At 53.6% G+C, this 25,025-nt stretch overlaps 8 protein-coding genes across 8 annotated transcripts; 4 read left to right on the forward strand and 4 right to left on the reverse strand.

Moving 5' to 3' along the window:
* Window positions 1-144: 144 nt before the first annotated feature.
* On the forward strand, window positions 145-1,812 carry LTHEOB_1388 (Zinc-binding dehydrogenase protein; the record flags this gene model as incomplete). The annotated part of the gene is made up of 2 exons (XM_035510083.1): window positions 145-665; window positions 741-1,812. 2 exons carry the CDS (start codon window positions 145-147, stop codon window positions 1,810-1,812), a joined length of 1,593 nt encoding a protein of 530 aa, XP_035367735.1.
* A 102-nt stretch (window positions 1,813-1,914) lies between these two features.
* LTHEOB_1389 (Xenobiotic compound family protein) lies at window positions 1,915-3,636 on the reverse strand (the record flags this gene model as incomplete). The annotated part of the gene is made up of 4 exons (XM_035510084.1): window positions 1,915-2,719; window positions 2,773-3,203; window positions 3,293-3,481; window positions 3,535-3,636. The coding sequence occupies 4 exons, from the start codon at window positions 3,634-3,636 to the stop codon at window positions 1,915-1,917; spliced, it is 1,527 nt and encodes a 508-aa protein (XP_035367736.1).
* Window positions 3,637-4,263: 627 nt separating this feature from the next.
* On the forward strand, window positions 4,264-5,998 carry LTHEOB_1390 (Pantothenate transporter; the record flags this gene model as incomplete). The annotated part of the gene is made up of 4 exons (XM_035510086.1): window positions 4,264-4,476; window positions 4,528-4,644; window positions 4,692-5,038; window positions 5,101-5,998. The coding sequence occupies 4 exons, from the start codon at window positions 4,264-4,266 to the stop codon at window positions 5,996-5,998; spliced, it is 1,575 nt and encodes a 524-aa protein (XP_035367737.1).
* Window positions 5,999-6,374: 376 nt separating this feature from the next.
* LTHEOB_1391 (uncharacterized protein) lies at window positions 6,375-8,303 on the forward strand (the record flags this gene model as incomplete). The annotated part of the gene is made up of 1 exon (XM_035510087.1): window positions 6,375-8,303. The coding sequence occupies one exon, from the start codon at window positions 6,375-6,377 to the stop codon at window positions 8,301-8,303; it is 1,929 nt and encodes a 642-aa protein (XP_035367738.1).
* Window positions 8,304-9,552: 1,249 nt separating this feature from the next.
* On the forward strand, window positions 9,553-12,885 carry LTHEOB_1392 (MFS transporter; the record flags this gene model as incomplete). The annotated part of the gene is made up of 9 exons (XM_035510088.1): window positions 9,553-9,710; window positions 9,768-9,790; window positions 9,847-10,097; window positions 10,151-11,091; window positions 11,144-11,167; window positions 11,487-11,913; window positions 11,970-12,071; window positions 12,185-12,744; window positions 12,798-12,885. The coding sequence occupies 9 exons, from the start codon at window positions 9,553-9,555 to the stop codon at window positions 12,883-12,885; spliced, it is 2,574 nt and encodes an 857-aa protein (XP_035367739.1).
* A 5,347-nt stretch (window positions 12,886-18,232) lies between these two features.
* On the reverse strand, window positions 18,233-20,051 carry LTHEOB_1393 (Serine-type peptidase; the record flags this gene model as incomplete). Its single annotated transcript, XM_035510089.1, has 4 exons — window positions 18,233-19,198; window positions 19,286-19,408; window positions 19,468-19,622; window positions 19,682-20,051. 4 exons carry the CDS (start codon window positions 20,049-20,051, stop codon window positions 18,233-18,235), a joined length of 1,614 nt encoding a protein of 537 aa, XP_035367740.1.
* A 264-nt stretch (window positions 20,052-20,315) lies between these two features.
* On the reverse strand, window positions 20,316-21,775 carry LTHEOB_1394 (Inosine uridine-preferring nucleoside hydrolase; the record flags this gene model as incomplete). The annotated part of the gene is made up of 5 exons (XM_035510090.1): window positions 20,316-20,500; window positions 20,568-20,750; window positions 20,824-20,887; window positions 21,000-21,345; window positions 21,414-21,775. 5 exons carry the CDS (start codon window positions 21,773-21,775, stop codon window positions 20,316-20,318), a joined length of 1,140 nt encoding a protein of 379 aa, XP_035367741.1.
* A 922-nt stretch (window positions 21,776-22,697) lies between these two features.
* On the reverse strand, window positions 22,698-24,562 carry LTHEOB_1395 (MFS transporter; the record flags this gene model as incomplete). Its single annotated transcript, XM_035510091.1, has 6 exons — window positions 22,698-22,925; window positions 22,986-23,090; window positions 23,146-24,211; window positions 24,268-24,338; window positions 24,389-24,453; window positions 24,499-24,562. 6 exons carry the CDS (start codon window positions 24,560-24,562, stop codon window positions 22,698-22,700), a joined length of 1,599 nt encoding a protein of 532 aa, XP_035367742.1.
* Between the last annotated feature and the right edge of the window lie 463 nt (window positions 24,563-25,025).

Raw genomic sequence — 25,025 nt, forward strand, 5'->3', positions numbered from 1 at the left:
CCGTAGTCCAGAGCAGCACGCAATAATGCGTCTCGAAGACGGCGCTAGCTCCACGCTTTGTGCGCACCGCCCTAAATCGGCGCTCTTGACGTCGTCTTAAGCAGGCAAGCCGGGTGAAGGTCCCGCGGCTTTCCCCAAATACTAATGTGCCAGTTCTCCACCTTGGAACCTTTGGTCGAGCTTGCGCCTCCCAACTTTCTCCTCGTCTTCTGCGGACTGCTTGCCGCTTTGTCAATCTCTTTTCTGTTTCTGGGTCGTCGACGCTCCACCAAGATGATTGGCCAGGCTGAAGTGCGCGCCCGCAACTGGGGCGCATACGCAAACCTCAAGCGCGACCTCACAATTGCCGATCTGAAGCCCAATGCCACTGCGACGGCAAGCCACGATGCTGCTTCGAGGCCTGTTACAAGGGCGCCATTCCAGGGGCTGAAGGAGGGTGGCAGCGTCGCCGTCAACACTCCGCCATCTTCGTCGTCGTCGTCGGTCTACGAACAGGCGTCGCCGCGCCCAGATATCCCGACGACGCAGACCGTCCTCATGCTGTACCAGCCGCGCACGCGCTACGCCCTTACGCCCAAGCACGAAACGCCCAGTCTGCACTTCGACGACGAGGTGCTGATCAAGGTGAAAGCGATTGGCCTGAATCCAATCGACTGGAAGGCGCCGTAAGTCCACCAATTCCATCACCACCACCCATTGTCTCCTCCACCACCATACTAACACCACCACCAAACAAACAGGGACTTCGGCTTCGGCATCCCAACACTCCCCTACATCAGCGGCCGCGACTACGTCGGCACCATCGTCCACGCGCACCCGTCCTCCCCCCACCAACCACGCTCCACTGCCTCCTCCTCCTCCTCCTCCGCCTCGACAACCTCCTCTTCCGACGACGACAACAACCAACAAGGCCCCCTCTACCTCGCCGTGTCCACCGACTACCGCGACACGCGCAAAGCCGCCTTCCAGGAATACGCCATCGCCCACACCCACACCATCTGCCGCCTGCCGGCCTCTCTGCCCGCCGCATCCGGCGCCTCGCTCGGCGTGGCCTTCGTCGCCGCGGCGCTGACGCTGGGCATCTGCTTCGGGATCGACTTCTCGCGCCCTCCCCCCTCATCCACCTCCTCCGTCCGCGGCCCCGACTACCTCACCCTCCTCAACTCCATCCCAGCGTCCCGCATCCCCGCCGACGTCCTGTCCGAAGCACACGGCAGCATTGCGAGAGGGGAGCGCGCAGGCTCAGGCGACTGGCTCGCGCTGTGGGGCGGCTCGAGCACGACGGCGCTGTGCGCGCTGCAGCTGGCGCGGTTGGCGGGCCTGCGCGTCGTGGCCGTCGGCGACGCGGCCAAGCACGGCGCGCGGCCGGTCGCGACGTCCGTCGATCTCTGGGTCGACAGCCACGACCCGCAGCGCGCGGCGGAGGTGGTAAGGGGCGTGACGGGCGGGGCGTGTAGGTTCGGGGTCGATTTTGTGGGGAGGGAGACGGCGGGGAGGTTGGCGGGGGTGCTTGGTGGTGGTGAGGGTGAGGGTGGGGAGAAAAGGCAGGCGCATTTGGTGGGGTTGGCGTCGAATCCGAAGGGGGTGGGGGAGGGGGTTAGGGTGCATTCGGTGCCGATTAAGTTGTTTCATGAGGTGCCCGAGGTGGGGAGGGCGACGATGGAGTGGTTGGAGAGGTTGTTGGAGGGAGGGTTGCTGACGCCGCCTGAGGTCGTGGTGGAGAAGGGCGGGTTGGCGGGCGTGAATGCGGCGTTGGATCGGATGAGGAGGGGGGAGATTTCGGGACGCAGATTGGCTGTTGAGTTGGATTGATTGAAGGGTGGTGGAAAAAGTAAAATTGTTTGTGTGTGTTTGATAGAATGAAAATGACTTTTGCATAGAACTGTAGATAAGTGAATGACGTTGCGCAGGCCATCATGCGAAAAGTTCCTGCTGTCTCCTAAGATCATAGGCGACAGCCTTCGCCGGTCTCGCATCCACTCCGTTCACAGTCTCCGTTGGCGGTACATACGGAGGGTCTTCCCGGTACACATCGTACTTGTACCTGCTCCCTTCGTGATCATCCCTCAGCTTGGACTGGCCCTTGCCGTACACCTTCTCTCTCGCAGTAAGCCCATCCTCGATCTTCTCAGGATACAAGCCCCTCCGGCGGAGCTCAGGAATCAGCAACTCAACAACATCCTCAAACGTCCCCGGCGTCGTGACATGAGCGAGGTTAAACCCATCCACATCCGCCTCGCGCACCCACCGCTCCATCTCATCCGCCACCGTCGCCGGGCTGCCAACCGCGACGGGGCCCAACCCACCAATCGACGCCTTCTCAGCAACGACGCGGGTCGTGACCTTGGGCACGTCCTTGGACGTCGCCGTCAGCGTCGACAGGATCGACTTGACGCTGTGGGCCTCCTTGGAGTGCGCGGGCGTCAGGTCCTCGTCGAGCGGCAGCTTCGACACGTCGATGCCGGTCCAGCCGCTGAACAGCACCAGCCCGCCCACCGTCGACGCGTACTTGCGGTACTCGCGCAGCTTCGCCTGCGCCTCGGCGTCGGTGCGCCCCACGATCGGGCAGAAGGTCGCGAACACTTTGATCGAGCGCGGGTCGCGCCCCTTGGCCGCGGCGAGGCGTCGGATGTTGTCGACTTTGGGGCGGAGCGGGATGGGGCTGTGCGAGGAGACGAAGATGGCTTCCGCGTGGGTTGAGGCGAACTCGGAACCGGCACTATTCTCTAATCAGTAAGAGGTGGTGGGGGTTGGCGTGGGTAACGAGCTTACGCGGATGTTCCGGCTTGGAATAGAAAGGGCGTCCGCTGGGGGGAGGGATCGGTGATGTGCCTGGTGTCGAGCTTGAAATATTTGCCGTGATGGTGGATCTCCCGGATCTTCTCGGGGAGCGCGTACGTATCATTCTCTTTGTCCTCGACGATGGCGTCGTCGCTCCAGGATCCCTCCCAGAGTTTGTAGAGGACTCGGAGATACTCGTCTGCCTGGACATAGCGCTCGTCATGCTCGATGGGTGAGTCCAGGCCAATTGCTTTGAAGGCTGCCTTCTTCCAGGATGTCACAATGTTCCACCCAATTCGACCGTTGGTCAAGTGGTCAAGGGTAGAGAAGCGTTTGGCGAGTAAGAAGGGGGGCTCGAACGTGGTCGAGGCAGTGATGCCGAAGGCCAGGTTCTTGGTCACGGCTGCCATAGCAGATATCGGCTAGTGCACTGTCAGTGATCGCCAGAACAATTAAGCGGGTCTCAGTATCATATTCTCTTAAGAGTTCTGCCGCACATTAGTGAACTCACAATTGTCGGGTCTGTCATAGGCCATTGTGCAGCTCTCCGAATGCAGTTATCCAAGCTGCCCTCGTACGTATCGTAACCGCCGTAAGTATCGGCCAAGAACAGGGCGTTTATGTCGCCTTTCTCAAGAAGTTTGGCCAAGTCGATCCAATAGTCCAGTTTGCGTTTGTGGGCCGAGCGATCGTTGGGGTTCTGTGGACCACACGTGAGTTTGAGACAGCGCATAAATAATCAACCGTACTAACCTTCCATTGACCTGGAGACAAGTGGCCAACGGTGCTCATGTCAAATGCGTTGAGTAAGATATGCTTCTTCTCGGCATGATAGCCGTTGGTGTAGGCAGCCATGATTAAGGTTGTGGCTTGGATCGCCGAGAAGTGGCTGTCAAGACGAGGACGAAAGCGGAAGGGAAGCAACTTGGCTGGTCTTGCCTCACTACACCGCAGAAAATCAGATTTCATCTGCCGAGCTCCAGCTTTCTTATCCGCGCACCTGGGTTCGGATGTTCCTGAATCGTCGCTTAGTCAGTCAGCGGAAGCGGGTGTGCGAAGCACGCCATACTGGGGGCATATAGCTTAATGGCTCCCCGCTTTAGCGCCTGCACCCGTTGCATGAGCCATGCGGGGTCTTCCAGCCCAGCGCGCCCGATTACTGAAAGAATGGGATTACCTCGCCCTAATCCCACTGATAAGCTATGGCGTGCCCGGAGGATTGTATGGCACTTCGATAAAAGATCCACACTCGGTATGCCCTTTAGTGAAATCCAAGACAGCCAAGAGTGGACGTTGCGATGACACTTTCGGTGTAACCTTGATACGGACTTTTCTTCCGTCTCGTGTGGCGGCTGTGGGCCAGTGTGCTATGCTTGCACGGGTGGCGGGTAGCATCCACGATAAAGCATTTGTAGTCCAGTCTTGCCCTGCTGAATCTTACGGTCCGCACACTGCTCCTCATCCCCCTTCCTTCGACTGAGAATGACGGACAGCAAGACCGCTACCGCTACCGACACTGCAGTGGTCGACAGCCCTGCGGCGTCGTCAATCGCCGTCAACGAATTTCATGACGGCACTGCCGCAGGCAAAAAGGCCTTTCTTGCCTCATTCACCGCCGAAGAGGATAAAGCCATCAGGCGCAAAGTTGATCGGAAGTTTCTTCTCCTCATCGGTATTATATACCTCTTCAAAAATGTGAGTTCGGCGGTGGCGATGCGTGATTATACCACACTAACGGCTACCCAGGTCGACTACACCAACGCGGCTAGTGTAAAGGTTCTTCAGGTCGGCGAACCGAGCAATGTCTTGAATGAGCTCAAGATGTCGGCAAACCAGTACAACTGGGTTCAGTCCATTTACTTCGTGCGTTTCGAAACTCCTCCTCACGAGCCCGCACTGACCTTTTGCAGATCTCTTACATTATTTTCGAGGTTCCGAGCAATCTGCTTCTGAAGAGAACGAGTCCGCGTAATTGGCAGACTCGTATCATCGTATCCTGGGGAACTGTCCTGGCTTGTCACGCTGCCGTCAAGAACAAAGAGGGTCTCTACACCGCACGCTTCTTCCTCGGGATGATGGAAGCTGGTATGTTTCCTGGTCTCGCCGTGCAGCTGTGCTCTTGGTACCGAGCGGATGAGATCCAGAAGCCATTCATGTGGATGTTTGCGATTCAAAACACGTCCGGAATTGTTGGGTCCTTGATTGCGTACGGAGTATCTTACATGAATGGGCTTGGTGGCCTTAGCGCGTGGAGATGGTAAGTGGGAGTGGTGGCTTCAGTGACGAACAGCACAGAGGCAAAGCTGACATTTTCTGCAGGGTGTATTTGCTAGAGGGCATCGCAACTATTCTCTTCGGTGCCGTGGTGTGGGCAGTCCTTCCGGATTATCCAAAGTCGCCGCGATCAAACAGCTGGCTCACACCGCGAGAGCAAGAGTATCTGGAGGCGCGGCTGACGGACAATGCGCCCAAGACACACGAACCGTCGTTCGAAAAGACGGAAGTTAAGGCGGCGCTGAAGGATTGGCGGACGTACTCATTCATGGCAATCCATTTCACGACCAACATGGCTGGGTATGCGCTGTCATGGCAGCTTCCTACCATCACCACGGCTCTTGGATACGCCGGCCTTCCACGGAACCAGCTGCTGAACATCCCTTCGGCGGCAGGATCGGTGCTTTGCATCATCTTTGCCGGATGGTTTCTCCGCCAGGCGTACCTCACTCGACCTATGTTCATCATGATCATCAACGTCATTGTTCTGGTCTTCTTCGGTGTTTTGGCGGGCGTGTCGAACAAGGCAGCCATCTATTCGGCCATCGTCGTCGGCGACTCGATTAGAGCGGCATTTTTCATCCCGTTTTTCACATGGCGGTCATCGACGCTCAGTGGAGCAACAGGCGCGGCTTTTGGCTTAGCCTTTCAGAACAGTATAGGCCAGGTAGGAGGAGTCGTGGGGCCGCAGTTGTTCCAAGAAAAGTACGCCTACAACGGGTACAAGGTCCCCTTCGCCATCTGTGCGGCGTCATGTGGAGCGACGTGCCTGGCGATTGCGTGGAGCTGGTGGTTGACAAAGGATCTTGAGCACGACATCCGCAGAATCAGGCGGCTGAGACTGAAGGCGGCTAAGCATGGTGAGGTCTACGCTGAGGACGACGTCGACATGAGTGGACAGCGCAAATTTTTCAACGGGTTTCGAAAGACGGGCGAAGTGTGAAGGAGAAATATGTATCTAGAATGGAGAGAAGAGTGTATAGGGAGTTACCGCAGCTAAAGGCTAGCGTGAGGAATAGTAAGGCCCGGGGTGTTAATATGCTTCAGCCTTCTCATCAAAATAACACATATGGGTAGTTGAAGTTGTCGTCCGGACAACAGCTTTAGATACTCATGACATCATAAATAAACAAAATTCACGCTAGCTTTCGGCTGCGATGTTCCTCTGTAGAGTTGGTCATGAAAACAGGGTCACGTGACTGCGCGTCTCGGCCCGCTGGTTCGGCTGCGCCGCACCCGTGTTAAGCTCTCCACAATCTCAACCCGCTCGCTCCTTCCCCACCTTCACTCATGACCCTCTGAAATTCGATTACTGCACCATGGCCAACATGTCGGCTTTGGCGCCGGATATTGTGCGCGACGGCTTCGCCTATCAAGGCCAGCTGCTCGCCGACGTCGGCAATTTCAACAGACACCCGCGCGCTTCTGAAGCCGAACTCACTGCCTTGCTCCGGCCCGACAAGTCATCCAAGACCACCTCACAAAAAGATCAAGTCGGCCATTGGTACGTCGCCCAGCTCAAGCACTACGGTTTGCCCCAGACGAAAGACAAGAATGCCGCCAAAATTCGCCTCCTCGACGCCCTCAACACGGGAAAGCTCAAGGTGCCTGCCGACGTCAAGAAATTGGAGACTGCTTTGAAAAAGGAGTACAACGCTGCCATCCGCAAGGCAAGAGCGGAGGCGAAGGCCAAGACACCGGTAGCTGACGCCGCGCCTACCACCCCAGCAAAAAAGAGGAAGAGGGACGAAAAAGATGACAGTGGACGAGATGCAACCGCCGCTTCTGCGAGGAAGACCAAAGAGGCTGAACCTGCAAAGAAGAAAACCCAGGCGACACCCGTTGCACCTGCAAAGAAGAAAGCCCAGGCGACACCCGCTAAACCTGCAAAGACGAAAACCCAGGCGACGCCCGCTAAACCACGCACTGCAGCCACTCCGCAAAAGAAGAAAACCGCCGCCTCGGATCCGAAGAAGCCTACCTCTGACAGCAAGAAAGGTGTCTACTTCCTGACTATCCCCAATATTGCCAACGAATGGCGTGCACTCGCGGCGACGCCAAAGTCATTCAAGATTTTACTTTGTCCTGATGGTGACCGCTTGTGGGGCTCTTACACCTTTGGTCCTTTCTCCGGCGTCTTCCTGATTGACGAAGGCCCTCGCGATGAGACGTTCCGTTTCGTTTGGCGTGGCACAGACACCAGTGATCCTACCAAAGTCAAGTTCGCCACGGGTCTTGGCGACATGCATTTCTTAGATGCAAGGCAGATTGCTGGAACATTCTACAATCTCTACGATTACCGAACTTCCTTTGAAGGCAAGGTTGCAAGCGGTGCGCGTCACTGTCCTCGCGATGCTTTGAGCTTTCAAAACGAGTGGGATGATTATGCGACCACCAACAACTGGTTTGGACGACCCAGCATTAAAGTCCCCCAGGGTGAAAGGCGTCCGATCGGTCAATTTGCCAAGAATCCCGCCCTCTCCGCTCTCAAGCCTGATGAGCCACGTTATCTTCCTGTCGACACTCCTGAAGATACACCGCCCAAGGGACAGCAGGAGCAGAAGATCAAAGAAGAGCCAGATTCACCGAGTGGTGATTCACAACCTATACCAGCTGACACCACTGCCAGAAGAACGTCCTACGTCCAGCCCACTGACGGCTTCTACAGCAACTCACTGTCGGTCACTCGCCCCGGACATGAACCGGTAGATATTGGCCAGATCACCGGCATTTACGATATTCGATGTCTCCAACTTGAGGATGATTTCCTCGAAACCCAGAACAACCTGATGCTTCGTCTTAACCGCGATCCCAGGTCTTCAAAATGCTGGGCCAGCTTCGATTGGGGCCCTTTCTCTGGAGTCATTCAGATGAACCCTGGTCCGGCCAGCTACTCGCCTCACCCAGTCACCCTCGGATGGCGTGCGCGTGATCTCCTGACTGATCGTATCAGATTTGGCCGAGGCTGCAATGGGAAGATGGTGTTTCCCAAACCAGGCGCGATCGAAGGTACATTGTTCGGCCTATACGGCGAAGCCATAGAGTTTTGGGGTGAGAGAAGGACTGGCCCGAGAAACTGTGGGCGTGCGCCGAACTCGTTCCAGGAGGATTGGGATTCTTACCCATCACAAGTCTATGGACCCCCGAGCCAAAGTGGAAGTGATGATGGAGAGCTATATGACCAGAATGGCAATCTCAACCCACGTGGTCGATTCTCCGAATTACTGAAGAGGAACCAGAGCGGCTGAAAAGAAGGCGTTGGGGTCTAGGCGTTCTCGGTCGAGCGGAATAATGGTTGGATTTCGGTTATGGTGTTGAGAGTCAGGTACGGATCCATTGTGGGCCTTTTGATTGTTGGTCGCCTCAAAAGTCGATACCCTTATTCAGCCACACACCAAGACTGCCCAACAGGTGGTATGACAATGGTGCGAACAAGACTCAGCTAAGCACGCTATTGACGCCCTCGACAGGTTGGGCTTGCGATGCACTCGTAACTTTAAATGTTACCCGACGATGCTTGTCTGGCGCCAACGGCGGTATGTCCAACACAGTGCAGTTGGAAATGGAAATCCATTGCTTGATTAAATATTTAGAGGCTTAAGTATCATTATTCTATCAAAGTGTAGTTGAATATTAGATGCGACACACATCTGCATGCAGTACCTTGCGACCAACGCCACGTGCAACGACAGACCCACTTACACTGGACAACTTTAGTCCTGCACGAGCGGGTGATTGACCGAACGACAGCTGCAGGACGCGAATACTCGTAGAAACAGCCCTCTTGGGACCCACGTTCGCCACTGGAGTTATCCGTTCGTTGGCCGTGCCGCACCTTGGCAAATTGCCGGGCTGCTATTGTGTGCTCGTGGGCAGAGATGGCGAATTACCAAAAATGTAATAGGGCGGCGGTTACGACACCCGCTAGTACACAGTTGCACCCGAACGTGAATTTGTTTTTCCCTCATGCCATGGGAAGTTGAAGCTATGGTCCAAACGTGAATGTAGGAATTGTTTACACACATGCTGTCGTGTTTTTCTTTTAGAACAAAAAGGAAAAAGAGCTGTTTAGTTACGGCGTGCCTGCTATTCTTCGCGCTAGCCTTCGGCTGCAGCACCCCTCTGTAGGGCGGACCCTGCCACATTATCCTCACGCCTATGCACCCACCATGTACCAGATCTGACTCGACTCGGGATCTACTAACTTTTTGCCGCAACGGCAAGCATGCCGGTGCCGGGCCCTTATCTTCTTGCACGTCCCGTTTCCCGATCCCTTCCGCTTGGTGCAGCCATGCGCGGCGCCGCAGATGATGGCGCGTTGCAGTGGAGCGATGAGATGCTCCCTTCTGCCCGGAATTTTCGCTGCTCGCTCTTGCAGGCGGCCGTCGCAAGTAGGATAAGATCATCGGTATTCAAGAACGGAGGTGCATCCTGCCTTCTGCTTGTATCACCACCACCGCCTCCTCCATCGCAAAGGTAACGCACCTGTTCGCAACCATGGTGTCGGCGCCTTCCATTGTGCCGTCGATAGTGCCTCAGCGCGCGAAGCACTGGTATGATTGGTTTGCGGATGACGACACACCTGAGGAGCGGAAGCTCATTGTCAAGCTGGACTTGTTGATTGTTCCATACGCGTTTTTGGTCTATTGGTTGAAGTAAGTCCGACAAACTATTGAAAATGTATCGCAGTTATTTCTGACAGAAAGCCACAGGTATCTTGATCAGGCAAACATCAGTGAGTATCGATATGGACGACCTCCATTGGATGGTTTCTAATCAGCACATTAATAGATAATGCTTACGTCGCCGGTCTTTCTGATGAACTTGGCTTCCATGGGAACGAACTGGTCCATCTCCAGACGATGTACACTGTCGGCGCCGTCGTCGGACAGCTCCCATTTGCATGGCTGTTCACGAAAGTCCGGATGCACTGGCTGCTCCCAGGAATGGATCTCGCATGGGGAGTCTTCACTCTGCTGCAGTACCGGGCCAATGGCTATTCCGAGATGATGGCATACCGCTTTTTGGTCGGACTCTTTGAGGTGAGCATCATCACAACCTTCCGTCCAACTTCAAAACTGACAACACATCCAAGAGTGCATACTTTCCGGCAGTACATTTCGTCCTCGGTGCTTTCTATAGAGGCACGGAATTGGGTCGCCGAGGAGGAGTGTTCTACGTCGGCCTAACACTCGGGACTTTGACTGCCGGTCTGATCCAAAGCGCCGCAACCAGCACCCTTGAAGGTGTCCACGGTCTCTCAGGCTGGCGCTGGATGTACATCATCTGCTCCTGCATGACCTTCTTCATGGGCATTGTTGGCTTCTTCATATTCCCAGGAACACCTGACATGCCGAACAAGCTAGTCCTCAATGACCATGACATCGAGTTGGCCAAAAGACGTCTTGAAAAAGACGGCCCACGTGCCTCAGGCCAACTTACCTGGCGCACGGTCAAGAGCGTCCTCACCAGGAAAAAGTTTTATTGCATCCTTATCTGGTGTATTCTGTTCTGGAATACTAGCATAAATACGTCAAGTGGCGCCTACCTGCTCTGGATCAAAAGCCTGAAGCGATTCTCATCCGCAACCGTCAACTCACTCGGAGCAACCGCGCCAGCTATAGGCATATTTTATGTCCTATTCATTTGCTTCGGCGCTGATCTTTTCCTCGGCCGCGCCGGTGCAATTACGCTGTCGTACGTTTGGAATTCCATCGGCATGATCATTCTCTGTGTCTGGCACGTGCCCGAGTCGGCCAAATGGTTCGCGTTCAACACATTTTACGCGTCTGTTGCCATGTCCTCAGTGCTCTACGGCTGGGCCAACGACATCATGCGCCACCATCCGGATGAACGAGCATTCACACTGATCGCGATGAATACCATTGCGCAAAGCACAACGGCGTGGACGCCATTGCTAGTGTTCAAGACAGTCGAGGCACCCCGGTATCCGAAGGGTTATCCGTTTGTGCTGGCTTGTACTATTGGAACTATAGGGATGACCTTTGTTGTCAGGCATGTGCATAAGAGGGAGGAGTAAGTGTGACAACCAGCATCCGAGGGGCAAAAATGCTAACTGTTAAAACAGAGAACAGCGGAAACTGAAAACAGAGTCTGTAGATGTAGAAACCCAGATCGGGACGCCGCCGGAAAGCACCTTTGTCGTGGACGTTGCATCCAAGCACTCTTGATACCTATGAGAATGATAGAAGTAGATGGGAAGAAAAGTATCTTTGTATCCACTATCACGATATGTTATCTTTATTCTTCTTTCTTTGTTCCTCAAAACGATGTCATAACCACACACCTCAGAACATATTGCACGTGGCAAAGGTCTTGATGTTCGACCCTTCTTTGTTTGTTCTTTCGCCACTACGCCGGGTTATTGGGATCCACCTCAACTTCGAGTACCTCTAAAGCCCTGTCAGCAGAGACAACCACATCATGATCCAGCTAGTCCTTGCAGCTATCGCCCTGATACTAGCGTACCTAAGAGCCCTCGTCTCGGCACAGAACGATGTCAGCATTCTCGGGACAACCCTCCCCCCAGCCACAACGACATCCAAGGATATCTCAGCCGCAACCGTTGGCACTTCAACATCCACAAGTGGTCCAGCCACTATAGCCATCACAGTAAACAGGGTCTCGAATATGTTCGTCCCGGAGAATATCACCGCACAGGTGGGCGATGTCGTTAAGTTTGAATTCTGGCCTACCAACAACTCCGTCGCGCGCTCAGACTTCGGATACCCATGCATACCGTACGAACTCACGGGTACCAGTCGCGCTGAATCGAGCTTTTGGTCCGGTTTCAAACCTATCGTGGCGAATCTGGCACAAGTGAATATCACAGAACTGGTCAGTATATCTGTCTTCTCCGAGATGTTCGCACTGACAAATGAATTTTACAACAGCCGGCATATTACATAGTCATCAACCGTGTCACGCCTCTCTGGTTCTACAACTCCGCACCCGACGCGTGCATCAAGTACCAGATGGTTGGGGTAATAAATCCAGTCAGTCGTTCTCCCTCCCTCCCCTCCCCTCCCCTCCCCCCCCTCTTCCCCCTGTTCCCCCCTTCTTCCTCAACGTTTGCCTGACTGACTGTCTGGGCTTTGTTCAACACCAGACATCACCCACCCAACTCGCCGTCCAAAAACGCGCGGCAGCAGCCGCCACCCTGGCCCTCAGCCCCGGCGAAGCCCTCCCACAAGGCTCTACTCTCTCCTCTTCCTCCTCCTCCACCCCCAACGCCACCGCGTCCGCCACTCCCACATCTACCCCCTCCTCCTCCAAATCCGTTTCCCCCGGCGCCATCGCCGGCATAGCCATCGGCTGCCTCGTCTCCTCCGCGCTCGTCGGCGCGGGCATCTGGTCGCTGCGGCACTGGCGGAAGCGGCACATACCGACGGGGCACGAGAGGAAATGGGACGGTGGTGGCGGCGATGACAGTGGCGGGAGTAGCGGGAAGATGTACAGCGAGCTGGATGCGACGACGCCGCGGAGTGCGACCGTGTCGGAGTTGCCGGGAAGTGGGGAGGGGACGATGATGAGCATTGACAGTGCGGTGGTCGGCAGTCCGTATGCCGTCAGTCCGCCGTGGACGCCGCCGCTGGTGTGGAATGCGCAGACGGGGAGGCAGGCGGTGGTGAGTGAGTTGAGTGCGTATGGGGAGTTGCGAAAGGATCAGTGAGTTTTCTGCTTGACTGCTGGTTTCGGTGCTGAGCTGACCTTTTGTGTAGGGTGCCGGGTGTACCGCCGGATAAGCGGTTGCCGCAGCTGCCGGAGGTTCATAGAGAAAGGGAAGGACCGTTTGAGCTTAAGGGTTAGGTCGCTTCCGCCATGAGGCTATTGGTTTTCTCTCTTTTTTTTCGGCCTCTGCTGAGTTATTCGCGTCTTGGTGCTGGCGCCACTTATTTCTTTCATGTATAGTTTGATTTGTCACTGGAAAATAGATTAAAATTGTCTTTTGGTGAACGGTAGAAGCCAAAATTGATAAGAGAGAACAATAAACTAGCAATCAAGGAAAGGATAGGCTAAGAAAATTACACCCTGCTCGGAAAGTTCAAACACCGCTCATGTCCATGTATGTTAAAGAAATCCCGAGTATTGTTATCCAACATGCAGCTATTCCAAAGCCGCCCTGAACATCCTTCTTCACCGCTGACCATACGACTCCAAAGATGAAAACCATCAACAAGTTCAGAGTAATAAAGAAAAGTATCTTTCGCTTGTTTCGTCCTTCTTTGAGATGGATTCCCCACCCCTGTACAGGACCATCGAGCTGTGCCGATAGCTTTCCTCTTATCTTCTTTGGGAACTGTTTCAGTATCCATTTCTGCTTTTCAGCCACGCACTCTGAACTTTGCAGAAAATGCATCAACGTATTTGATCCAATCGGTGGCGACTTGTCCGGCGGGACAGGTTCGTATCGGTATTCCGCTGCAGGCCTCGGCCAGACTTTATCCTCAGGGGGTAGACAGTGACACCTTTGCTCGTTGCAATGTCTCTCGTGGCGTCGGACATCGGCGAAATTGCCGAATATTAGGTGGAACTATTCACCGTCAATCAAACTGAACCATAGACTGTAGAAATCGGAATCATTGCGCGACAGAGCAGATTTAGGATGATGCATACATACCGTGGCAAACTCAATGCTTTCGACGGCTCTGATGGACAGAAAAGATCTCTTTTCCCGGCATTTTTTCTTGTATGCATTATCCACTCGCTGGAACAACTCTCTGTCACAATGCACATCGTGGATAGCTTCCTGGAGAAGACTGGAACCATGTTTAGCATCATCCATGCAAATTAGAAGGTGTATTTGGTCCTCCTCGCCCTCACGCGTTCTGGGCTGGCTTTGATTGACGATTCTCGCATCATTCGTGAATGGCAAAGTAGAATCCGAGTTCGGATTACTTCTAAACCCAAAATAGCCGAGAAACACTCGCCGAAGACTCCCAAAAAACCCTCGTTTATGGGACGAAGTGCCGTCGGGCCCTTGTGATGTCATCCTTCGGGTGTGGAGAACAAGATTCTGCATCGCCATTGGAAGCATCTCGTTAGAAAAGTCGTCGTAAAGTATCTTCCCACAACGCTTTTGCTGTTAGTTAGTGAGTTTTCAAGCACTGGAGATGCACATTACTTACACAGCGCCATCGAATTTGTCGTTTGCCAGCCGGTACCGGCTTCTCCAACAGACCTAAGGTCCGAAGCAGCTCCCAAAAAATGTTAAGCTTGTTCAGGAAACGATGATTGGTTGCAGGTTCCTCTTCCAAAGTCATGCCGCGAAGAAGGAAAGCAGGATCTTGCGCTTCCCATCTTGGGTTCTTTGTTTTCAATCTGACAATCTCCGCCAAGTCCTCCCTGAAGAGCGCAAATGCGTCGGATCCAAAGAGAGCATCAAAGCTACCTTCCTGCATAATTACCTGGCTCGCTGTCTCCGGTTCTGTGCCTGGTAATCCTGCATTTGTAATGCAAGCACCAATTGCGTAGGCTAGTCTTTGGGGGTCCTCATGAAGAGTATTTTGATCACCGGACTCTTCAAAGGGAGAGAATTCGCTGATGAGATACCTTTCCAATAGTTCGAACAGAATTCCAAGATCTGAAACAAAGCCCCTGGGAAGAACGTTTTGACTGAGTAACTTGGAAAATAGCCGATGGAGGCTTGTGTCCCTACAGAGAATTATGGCCGTTGTATTGATGGCTGCTCTTCCTGGGTCTCGATCCGGGCTAGGTTCGTTACCTGAGCTAGAAGCTGTGGAAGGCTGCACAGGACGCCCCGAAATATTCCGCAGAGAAATTGCTTCTATTATCGTTGTAAAATGCTCTGTTCCTAGCCTCAGAGGCTCTTGGGCTTTGGCTTGCCCCTCTTGTTCTGCAAGAGCAATTGCACAACGAAAAATTTTCTCGATAACGCGTCCAGATAATTTCTCAAAGATTTTCAAATCCCAGAGTTCGTGAGGGAGTTTCTTCAGTTCTTCTGCATTCATGAGCATGCTCTTGCCGTATAAGTTGTTCCATTTATCGACTTTGGATTCCCATATGTCGATAAATTGGGCCTTTTCGGGAAGTGGCAACAGGAGTCCAAGTTGGATGTAGCTGAAGAATTCCGGTTCCATGTCACTCGTTGAATATGAAGTGAAAATCAGGAGCCCCCTGAACTTTCCGAGAGCACGAAAAAATTCTTCAGCATGCGGTTAGCAAACTTTCACAGGGGGACAGTTGACGTCTTACTGTCAAGGACCCGAATATCCTGCAAGCGCAATATTAACGATTCCACTTCCTCCAGGAGGAGGACGCAACCCCATTTTTCCGCTCTAGCAAATATCTGCTGCAAGTTGAGATAGATCTCTGCTTTATGTTGTCCAAGAGAATCCGCCATGACCCGGTAAAGTGGCTTGCAGAGCATGAACGCAAGGCTTCGGGCAGCGAGAGTCTTGCCTACGCCATCGGGGCCTGTAAGAAGAATACCGAGACCACCATACTCTGGGTTAGTATAGGTGCTTGTTTTGATATCCGTATACTTCTTCTGGAAATAGGATTGCGCTAGGGACAGCATTGCTTCTTTCTGACCCTTGAGAAGCCTCAACTCAGACCAAAGTGCACCATCTATTTCAACAGGTCTGAGTTCTGGAACACTGAGAAGGCCCCACTTTCCATCGGATAGGATCCAACCAGGAACACATTCCGGTAAAAGGCGAAGCTCAAAGTCTCCAAGAAAGTCCTCATGATCGGAAGCGTAGAGTCCCGACTTCGCGTACCTACTCAAAAACGCGTCTGACCGTCGGAATATCTCGCTCATGTCGTGGTCCACTGTTTGGTCGTCCGGAAAGTCATGACATTCGAGACAATCGTTCGTACGCATCGAATCGAAGAAACGACTCACACCCATGGATACAGAGAGCTCGGGCATCGAATGTGCCAAGCCGACTCCATCATGGTAAGCTTCCCTGAAATCCACGATGATGCGGCTGTCAACCTCCTTTTCATCGGCCATGAACTTGGGACAGGGGTCTCCATTGTAAAAGAATCTTGCAGAATGGCCTTTGTAGCCCCAAAAAGAAGGACTGGAAAGAGCATGGTCTAGGAACTTCTTTCCTTTCTCAAGATGCTCTCTCAATAGGTTCTCCGGGGTTTCAAAATATCTGAGCGGGACTACCTCGAGAGATTTTACTTCTCGTTCTCCCTCAAAATGGGGGATAGAAAACGTGAACGACACTGGACCAAAGCTGGTACCATTAAAGTCAATGCGGAATGCTGTGAGTTTGAATCTGCAGAGGGGCTCGTAAAGCTGGAAGTAGCTTTCGGAGGATGTAGCAAACACTTTCCAAAGTTCTGGACTTTTCTCTCGGCTTTCCCAGGAAGAGTGACGGTGGAGCGAATTATCCGTCTTTCTTGGCCTCTTTCGGAAGGGCTGCGGATGTTCGTTCCACAGTATGTAATCTCCCGGTTGGAAAAGCGACCAGAGGTCTAGGAAGTGCACTTTTTCATGGATTCCATTTCTGTAACCTTGAAAATGAGGCTTGATAGACTGGTCCATAAAAGCGACCACACATCGGAAATGTTCCAGATCGATGGAAGTTTTTGCTTTACGTTCGGAAATATCATCGGTATCATGCTGCAGGCTTTTTTCTCCTCTCTTCATATTGCTCCGCTGATCACTGTCGTCTTCTAACGGACCTTGAAGCGTGTGCGATTGTATCTCGGTCTCAGGCTTGGGTCCTTCTTGGGTGGCACTCTTTGGTCGAATTGATTCATTGGCTTTTCTTCGAAATGGTGGATGATGACCAAGACCGCTTTCTAGTTCAGTACCTGTGATGTCCGAGGCCATAATCGGTGGGCTTTGCTCAGAAGAAGTTGTCCCAGGAACATCATCCATTGAAGATTTCGGAGAATGGTGCTGCTGAGGCTGACTCGAGTGTTGCACCAATTTGTTGTCGAGAAGATCTACGAGTTGCTGAAGCTCGTTGAACCGATTCCTTATAGCGGAGTCGTAGTGGACCAGAATCTTGAATGGAAAGCTAATGATCATCGACTGTGTCTCTTTGGTCCATGGTTGATCTGTAGTTTCTGACAACGAAGCCAGGAAATTCAGGATTGGCCTCGAGTTCATTCTTATCGCACACGGTACCTCGCTTGGTACACTCGTGATCGGTGCAAGTTGGGCATGTTTTGGACGAGGTGGCTCTGCCAGAACTTCTATCGCATATGGTCGTAGATCTTCGTCGTTGGTTTCGAGCCATTTGAGATAAAGGCTGCGAAGATGACGGCATCCTGGATTGAACTGGAAGCCTTCCGGGGCGAGCTGTCGTATATTTGGGCATACATTCTCTGGCGAGAGCCACTCATCGTTTTCTCCTTTGCTGACATGTTCGACTTTTTGATCCGGTCCGAATCTAGGGTGCCGTGCGGGAGATCTCGCAGTCGACGGTCTGGCTTTTGGGGGAGTGAAGGGAGAAGACGGAGGATGATCCCAGTCAAGAGAACTGTCAGAGTCCGTGGAGACAGTTGGAAACGGGCCCCTCGGAGAAGCTCTGTGTGCCTTGTATGGGTAAATATCATCAGCCGAATATGACCGACTGCGTCCGATCCTTGAATCTCTAGACCTTCTTCGAGGCCTCCGATGTAGATGCATGCCAGGTACGTGATGATTCTGTAGTAGATATGCTTTAACGAGCCTTGAGAGTGCAGTTGACGAGTGTGGGGCCTATTCAACAGTAAGACGTATGGGAAATGTGTATACCTCAGGTTTTGTGTTGCAAGGCTGAGAGTCTGTCTGTCATCTCCGATTTTTCTCAACATGCGGGGTCTTATATTTACCGAAATTCCCATCTGCATATGCAAAGTCAGCTGGTCGCTTAATGAAGGAATACGGTTGGCCGAAATCGTGCAGATGGTCGCATGCAGATGATTCTACGAATCACCTTTCACGGTGTACATGAGCCCCACTCGATAGGGAGCCATTTGGCAAGGGCTACTGGAGTCGTCTAGCGGGGTATCATAACTCAAAGCCGGTATAAATCTATTTCCAGATGTCTGTCTAAGATTGTATAAGAAGCGATTATCTGAACATCAATGTAGAACCAATAATTATACACTCACGTCCAAACTGTAGCACATACTACCCCTAGTAAATGTTTTTGAGAATGCTACAGAATCACTATAATGCAGAACTTCACTTATAGTACTCCTCAACCCACGTCACCACCTGGGCAATCTCACTGTCAATAACCTTCTGCACGCCCGCATTCGCCTCACCATTCCTCGCCAACAAATCAGAGCAATGAATGCCGTCCGGAATCACAAACACCGGCGCCTCCGCCGTCGACTCCAACGGGCCCTCGGGCCTAAAATCCGACGAAACCGTCGCATCCTTCCACGGATCAAACTCGCCATTCGCCCAAACCAGCCTCGTCGTATTCGTGCGGCTCCACCCACCCGTATACGCATTAACATCATCCACCGTCTTCCCCTCCGCATGTCCGTACGTCCACTCGCCCTCGGGCGGGAAGAACAGGGCGCACTGGCGCTCCCAGTACTGCGGAGTGACGAGGCGCGAGACGATGGAGGGGCGGCCGGTGGAGGCGGGCGCGCCGTCCTGCCAGAAGTCGAAGGGCTCGTTGCACAGGAACCAGTTCCACTGGCGGTTGGCGGCGTTGGCGAGGGTGCGGTCGGTGAAGATGGGCGAGGTCGCGTCGTACGTGTCGAAGCAGCCGACGTCGTCGTCGGCCGTCCACTCGCTGTACCCGTAACCCGCGCAGTAACCGGGGACGAGGATGTCGCGCATCCACGCGGCGTAGCCGTTGAGCGCCTTCTCTAGACCAACGCCTGAGGATGAAGGCGGGGTGACGGTGCTGTTGGCGAAGGGGACGGCGTTTTCGACGTAGTCGCAGAACTGGTAGAAGCTCGAGTAGCCCGTGTAGAACTGGTTGCTCTGCCACAGCCACGGGCCGTTCTCGAGCGCCGACGCGAAGTCGTCGTCGTGTTCCAGTGCCGCGAGGGGCCCGAAGCGGGCCTTGAGCGCCTGCTTCTCGGCGTCGCTCCCGTTGATGAGGACGTCGTCGATGTAGTCGATTACGAGGGAGACGTCGGCGCTGCAGTTGGCTGGCATGCCTGCTTGGACGGGGATGAAGTATTGCCACTTTGGGTCAATTGTGTCAGCCTTAAGTTTGTATTTCTCTTTCTTCTTTTGTTTTCCGAAAAAGCATTAAAGGGGTGGGGGACTTACGAAGTCACTGACGGCTTCAACGACAGCAGAGGAGGCATGATACGCCCAGAACGTGCCGGGATCCACGGCTTGAACCCAGCCCGACAGCGCACCGCTATAGGAGCCACCCGAGAAGACCCAGGGCTGCATATTCTGTGATTAGCACGAACTTTTTACACTAGAGTGAAATGTCGAAGACTCACAGCACGAGAGGCCTGGCTGCTTCCATTAGTGTCGAAAGGGAAGACGACGTTGTTGGCGAAGTAGGTCGTATCCTTGATGGATTGCGGAAGGTTGAGATACTGCAGGTTCTCGACTGTCAGATCATCGAAGGGGGATGATTCGCCCCAGTAACGGTCTTGAATGATAATCAGTACAATTTTCGAGGATACGTGGGCGGGGTATGCTTCTACTAACGCTCAAGCATAACGACGGCTCCTTGAATGGCTTGAGCAAAAAGGCCGGTGATGGTGCGATTGGTCAAATAACCCTCGTAGCCATCGGCGGCGCCCTCGCCAGGGGTGAAGAACACCACCGGAGAACCCGGTCCGGCCCAGAACTCATCGCTCCACCAGTAGCGTTGAGAAAAAGTGCCGAGAGACGGATCATCGTGGTCGATGAGCTGCTCGAAAACGCCAGTCCCGGTGCTCCGGGCCTTCAGGGAGCTCGCAGCGATTTCGCCTTCCGGAGGTGGGGGAGGACGGAACAGCGAACGGTGTTTCGGAAGGACGTTGGCGGTAGCGGCGCCGAAAAGGCTCCCGACGAGGAATCCCGCAGTCCACTTCATGATTGACAGCTACCGGTGGCCAGAGAAACAAACAAAAACGCATGTTTTCTCGCTCGGCTTTTATACTCAAATTTTTTCTACTCAAATACGATATTGCGGAGAACATCACCAAATGGTGTGAGGGCGCGCGTATACGATGGGGGCGTTATCAGTTCACCTTCCCAATTGGTTAAGCGGGGCCACTCCTAGCCGACGGCATGCACAAGCTATTGCGAAGCTATTCCATTAATGCTTGTTTCTCTAATCTTTTTAATCTATATTATTTTACTGCAAGTCCGCGCATGACTTGGGGTATTGCACCGCGCGCTTGATGGCGCTCTTGAGCTTGTCCCCATCGATAGAAATGGGGAAGTTGACGAGGCGCACGTTGGGGGGAGACAGCGCCTTCTGGTAGCCGTGAATGTTGCCGTAGCTGGGGCTGCCGTAGGACACATCCACGTCGAGGTAGACTGCAATCATGACCAAGAGTCAGTTCAAAACGTCAAAATGAGGGAGATTTTTGGTGGCGCAACTTACACTGGGTGCTGTTGGTCACGATGGAGGGGTCGAGCATGATAGCCGCGGCCGTCTCATCCCAAAAGGGAAACTCGGTGCCATAGTACTTGTGCATAAGCTCCGAGTACGGGTTCTTGACCTCGTACACCTCGTCCAGGAAATCCTGAGTCGACATGACCTGATTGGCCACGTTTCCACCAATGGCTATGCAGCACACATTGAGTTAGCAAAGAGGCTCCACCGGTCAGAAAGCTTGTTTCGATGGGGCATTGCTTACTGATGTTCGGGAAATCCGCCGTCAGGGCGATCTTGGCCGCCTCGGGGTCGATCATGAGGTTAATCTGCAAGTAAACCAACCGTTAGCCTCGACGATCTACTTTGCATGCATATACACTTCCCCCGCAAACGCCGACACCACCACTTTTTTTTTTCTCGAGAAGGAGGCAAACTTACATCCGAGCTCAGATCCGCCTGCAACACGCTGCCCGTCACCTGCAGCAGATTGACGTCGACGTAGCCGCCCATGATGACCAGCTCCTTGGCCAGGCTGGCGAACTCCGGGTCCATGCGCACCGCCAGGGCGACGTTGGTCAGCGCGCCGCCCGAGTAGATGCTCACCTGGCCCGGGTACTTGCGCACCTGCTGCACCATGAAGTAGGCCGCGTTGGTGTCGGTCGCGAACGTCGCGTTGGGGAAGCCCTCGGTGAAGGCCGCCCGCGAGATGCGCTTTGGGTTGCCCGACGTAGGGTCCGAGCCCAGCGCCTCGGCCGTCAGGTTCTCCGCTGCGAAGGCACCCTCCCTAAGCAATTCGGTAGGTCGTTAGATGCTATTGTTTGGTGTTATTCCTGTTTCGGTAATGTTACGTACCAGGGAAGAGCACCGTGCACGGCCTTCCATGCTTGGTAGCGCTCAGGAGTGTGGATGAGCGGCCAATCCGCACCCTTGTAAACGGGAATGCAGTTGGAGAGGTTGCCGACCTCCAGCGTTGCCAGTCCGTGGAGACCAGTCTGCAGCGCCCAACTGTTGGCCGTGTCGGAGGCGAGGCCGAGCACTTCCCAGCCGGCGTCGAGAGCCTGGAGGAAGGGAATGAAACCTGCCGGACTCCAGTCATTATCAAGAATGACCTTCGGCTTGTAGGCTGCCGTGGTGTTGGTTTGTCTCCTAACGGTCGCCGGGACGGCCGCCGCGAGCGGGAGGGCTGTTGCCAATATCGATGCGGAAAACTTCATGGTGGCTTAAATCCGATGGCTGCAGGTATCTGAACATTGCACGAGATATGGAGACAATTTATACCGAGCCCCTCTATTGCAAGAGACTCGGCATTTCGTCGTCATGCTTGGCCTGGATTCGAGCTTTGGCCGGCACTTGTCAAATTCGATTGACAGCAGACGAGCGGTATGATCCGCGCCCGATAGTCCACAGTGGTGGAAAAGCCGAGTTCGGCGGGGACCGACGCCGCGATCTTCAGGTGTTTCTACGCAAAGCGGTCAAGCTCTGAGGCGGTGGTGAACAGATTTCGTCCGCGCTGCCGATAACGAAATCGCGAATCCATGTCCGGCCGCGCAGAGGTGTTTTCTCGGTCCGGCACTTTTGCTTGCCGATCTTCTAGTCCATGACGTACTTTGCCGATGCTTTATCTACCCACGGACCGTCTCTTGATTAGTGAGCTCCAGCACGCCCTACGTGATTGGAAGACCTGCAAAATCTTGACCGCTTGACGAGCCCTCGGTCATGCGAAAACCTCTCAGCATCCACCATCGTGTGATGGGAATCGCGGTATGCCGTGGGGTGCATGAACCTTCTGAAGTGATCCACCGGCCATTATGTTCCGCTGCAGGGACAGGCCGGCGCGGATGTCGATCACTTTTTTTTCTCGGTTTGTGGGTGTCAAAACGTTCATGTCGCGGGTAGTTGAAGCTACTATCATCCGGGCGTAGTTGTTGAACTAAAAATAATACATTCGCATCCGGACGATAGCTTCAACTACCCATGTGTTATCTTTTTTTCTTTTTTTTTTTCGCAAAGAATTGCTCTCTATTCATCACTCTAGCCTCTAGCTGCGATACACTCTACATGTTTCGGCGTTCTATCACTAACCGGCATCCCGTTAGCAGAGTTCAAATTGACAGGCTCTGAGGATGGGCGCTCAATCTATTGCCTTGCCATCCGGAAGTATTTTTCCTTCGTAAGTGATCTCATCTTCTTCCCATAAACCATCATCGGAATCGTCGTGAGGCAAATACCAAAGGAAAGGCACCCAACGTTCAGGAACATATTCCGAAGTCCAATAGCTTCAATCCAGGGAGTCAGAGCGAAGACGATGATGGTTGCCAAAGCATTCCGCATGAATGTGACGCCGACGAGCGCATCTCCAACCAACTGCGGTTTATGTCAGTACTGCATCAATAATTTGACTGGACGAAACCGGGGGGCGCATACCTCTCGATAGCAATCCGTGAGATACGTCAGTGATACCGTCCCCAACAAAGAGAAAGAGACGCCAAACGCTGCAGTCCCAATGCACGGAATAATCCAATGTCGACCCTACGACAGTTAGCACTGAAACATTTATGCCTCAGGGGAAGGGGAGGAGACTCACATCCACCAAGCTAAAGCCATACAAGAAGAGAGCAAGCGGCGTCAGCACAATACTAGGCAGCGCGATCCACAACCGCATCTCCGGCTCAAATACCCCACCATTCCGCTTCGCCAGCTTCAGAATCAGCCAGTCGTTCATCGGTCCGCTGAAAACCAGCCCGATGGCCGAGCCGATGAAGGGCGGCAAGTTGAGCAGACCGATCTGGGCAGCGTCGAAATTGTACGGCGGCATGGTGAAGTACGTGGACATGGTCGTCAGGATGACCGAGAACCACGCCAGCGACGACGCGTAGACCAATGCTGTCCATGCCGCGGCCGGAAACCTGAAGAGGCAGAGAGCAAATCGTACCAGGAGCCACCGAACGCTGATGCCATCTCCGGGCGTGCGCGTGACAAGGGCGAAGCGTTGGCGCAGGCTTTTTCGAGGATAGTTCCAGCCTTCCAGGTCCGTTGGTTGCTCACGGTCGACTTGCTGTTCGCTGAAGTCCGCATCTTTCTTGGTAGCTCCTTGCTCGGGTATAGACTCTGTGTCTGCTTGGGACTCAACGGGCGCGGACGTCAACACTGGAACATACTTGCTTTCTTCGTATGCGAAGGTGAAGAGGACCAAGCTGACACCGAGAAGGATGGCCGTCCACCACCATATCCACCGCCACCCTTGATTGACTGCGGCAACGCCAGCCGCAACGGGGGCCAAGAAAGTACCAGCGGCGACCATCAGGATGTATAATCCATTCATGGTGGCACGTTGGTGCACGAAAAAGAGGTCGGAGATCGTCATCTGCACAATGGCTTCGCTCACAGCTCCTCCAATACCGGATAGGACGTTTGCCAGAATGAGGTCCGTCACAGTCTGCATCTTTGCTTGCCAGATGGCCGTCGCAAGCATGAGGCTGCAGCTGAAGATATAGATGGGCCGACGACCGTACTTGACGGTATACGGGATAAGAAATATGCAGCCCACTGCGAGACCAGCGCAGTTGGCGGCAAAGCTGTTATTCAGGTTCGTGTAGGAGATACCGAGTTCGGCATTGAGGTCGCCCCAAATAACGGTTCCGATATCAAGACTGGCTCACTATGTCAGCTTGCAAGCTGTGAAGCGAATGGGGAGGTCATGCTGTACAGGACAAATGCCATCAGGGAGTAGAAGAGCACGATGCTGAAGTTTACGCATTTCCGAGCCTTCGACCAGTTCTTCCAGGACGTCAGTTTGGGGCTTGGATGCGTCTGCAGAGGACACTCACCAGTGGCTCATCGGGATCATTGGATGGAACAGGATGCAAGTTCTTGGACAGACCCTGGTTCGACACTGACAAATTAGATATATCCATTAGGCCATGTTTCAAGGACTTACAGTCTTCCAAGTTCAGTGTGCCAGGTGGCCATCCGTCGGGAGATTTGGGGCTCAGTGACAACATATTGAGCAGTTGCCTTCGTTGACAGCTGACGCTTGGGCGATGCGTCTGCTTGAAATACTTGGGGGTAGTCGACCTTTGTAAGTTACAAAACTCCCACTGAGTTGGCGCCGATAAGAACTGATGCGGGGGCTGTACAAAAGTGGGCGGGGTTGCACGCAACCAAGTTGCGGGGGAATGTTGCGAGCCACCGTAGAAACAAACCTCGATATCTTGATGTACCATGATAGGAGGGCGCACATGGCGCAAAACAATCTCATTGGCCAGCAAACCCAACTTTGAATTGGGGCGCTCTTAAAAAGCCTCCGCCAATCCGGCTATCTATCCGATTAGTCCACATGCGGAAGCTCCATCCGAGGGGCGCGACGACAGGGCAAGGCTTCTTTGATCAGATTGCTACCGTTACCGGTGGGAGATGGGGTATCAGATCAAGCCAGAACAGTCCAGTTGAGCAATCGCGGACATC

This window comes from Lasiodiplodia theobromae (assembly GCF_012971845.1).
Source record: "Lasiodiplodia theobromae strain AM2As chromosome Unknown scaffold_3, whole genome shotgun sequence".
Taxonomy (NCBI): domain Eukaryota; kingdom Fungi; phylum Ascomycota; class Dothideomycetes; order Botryosphaeriales; family Botryosphaeriaceae; genus Lasiodiplodia; species Lasiodiplodia theobromae.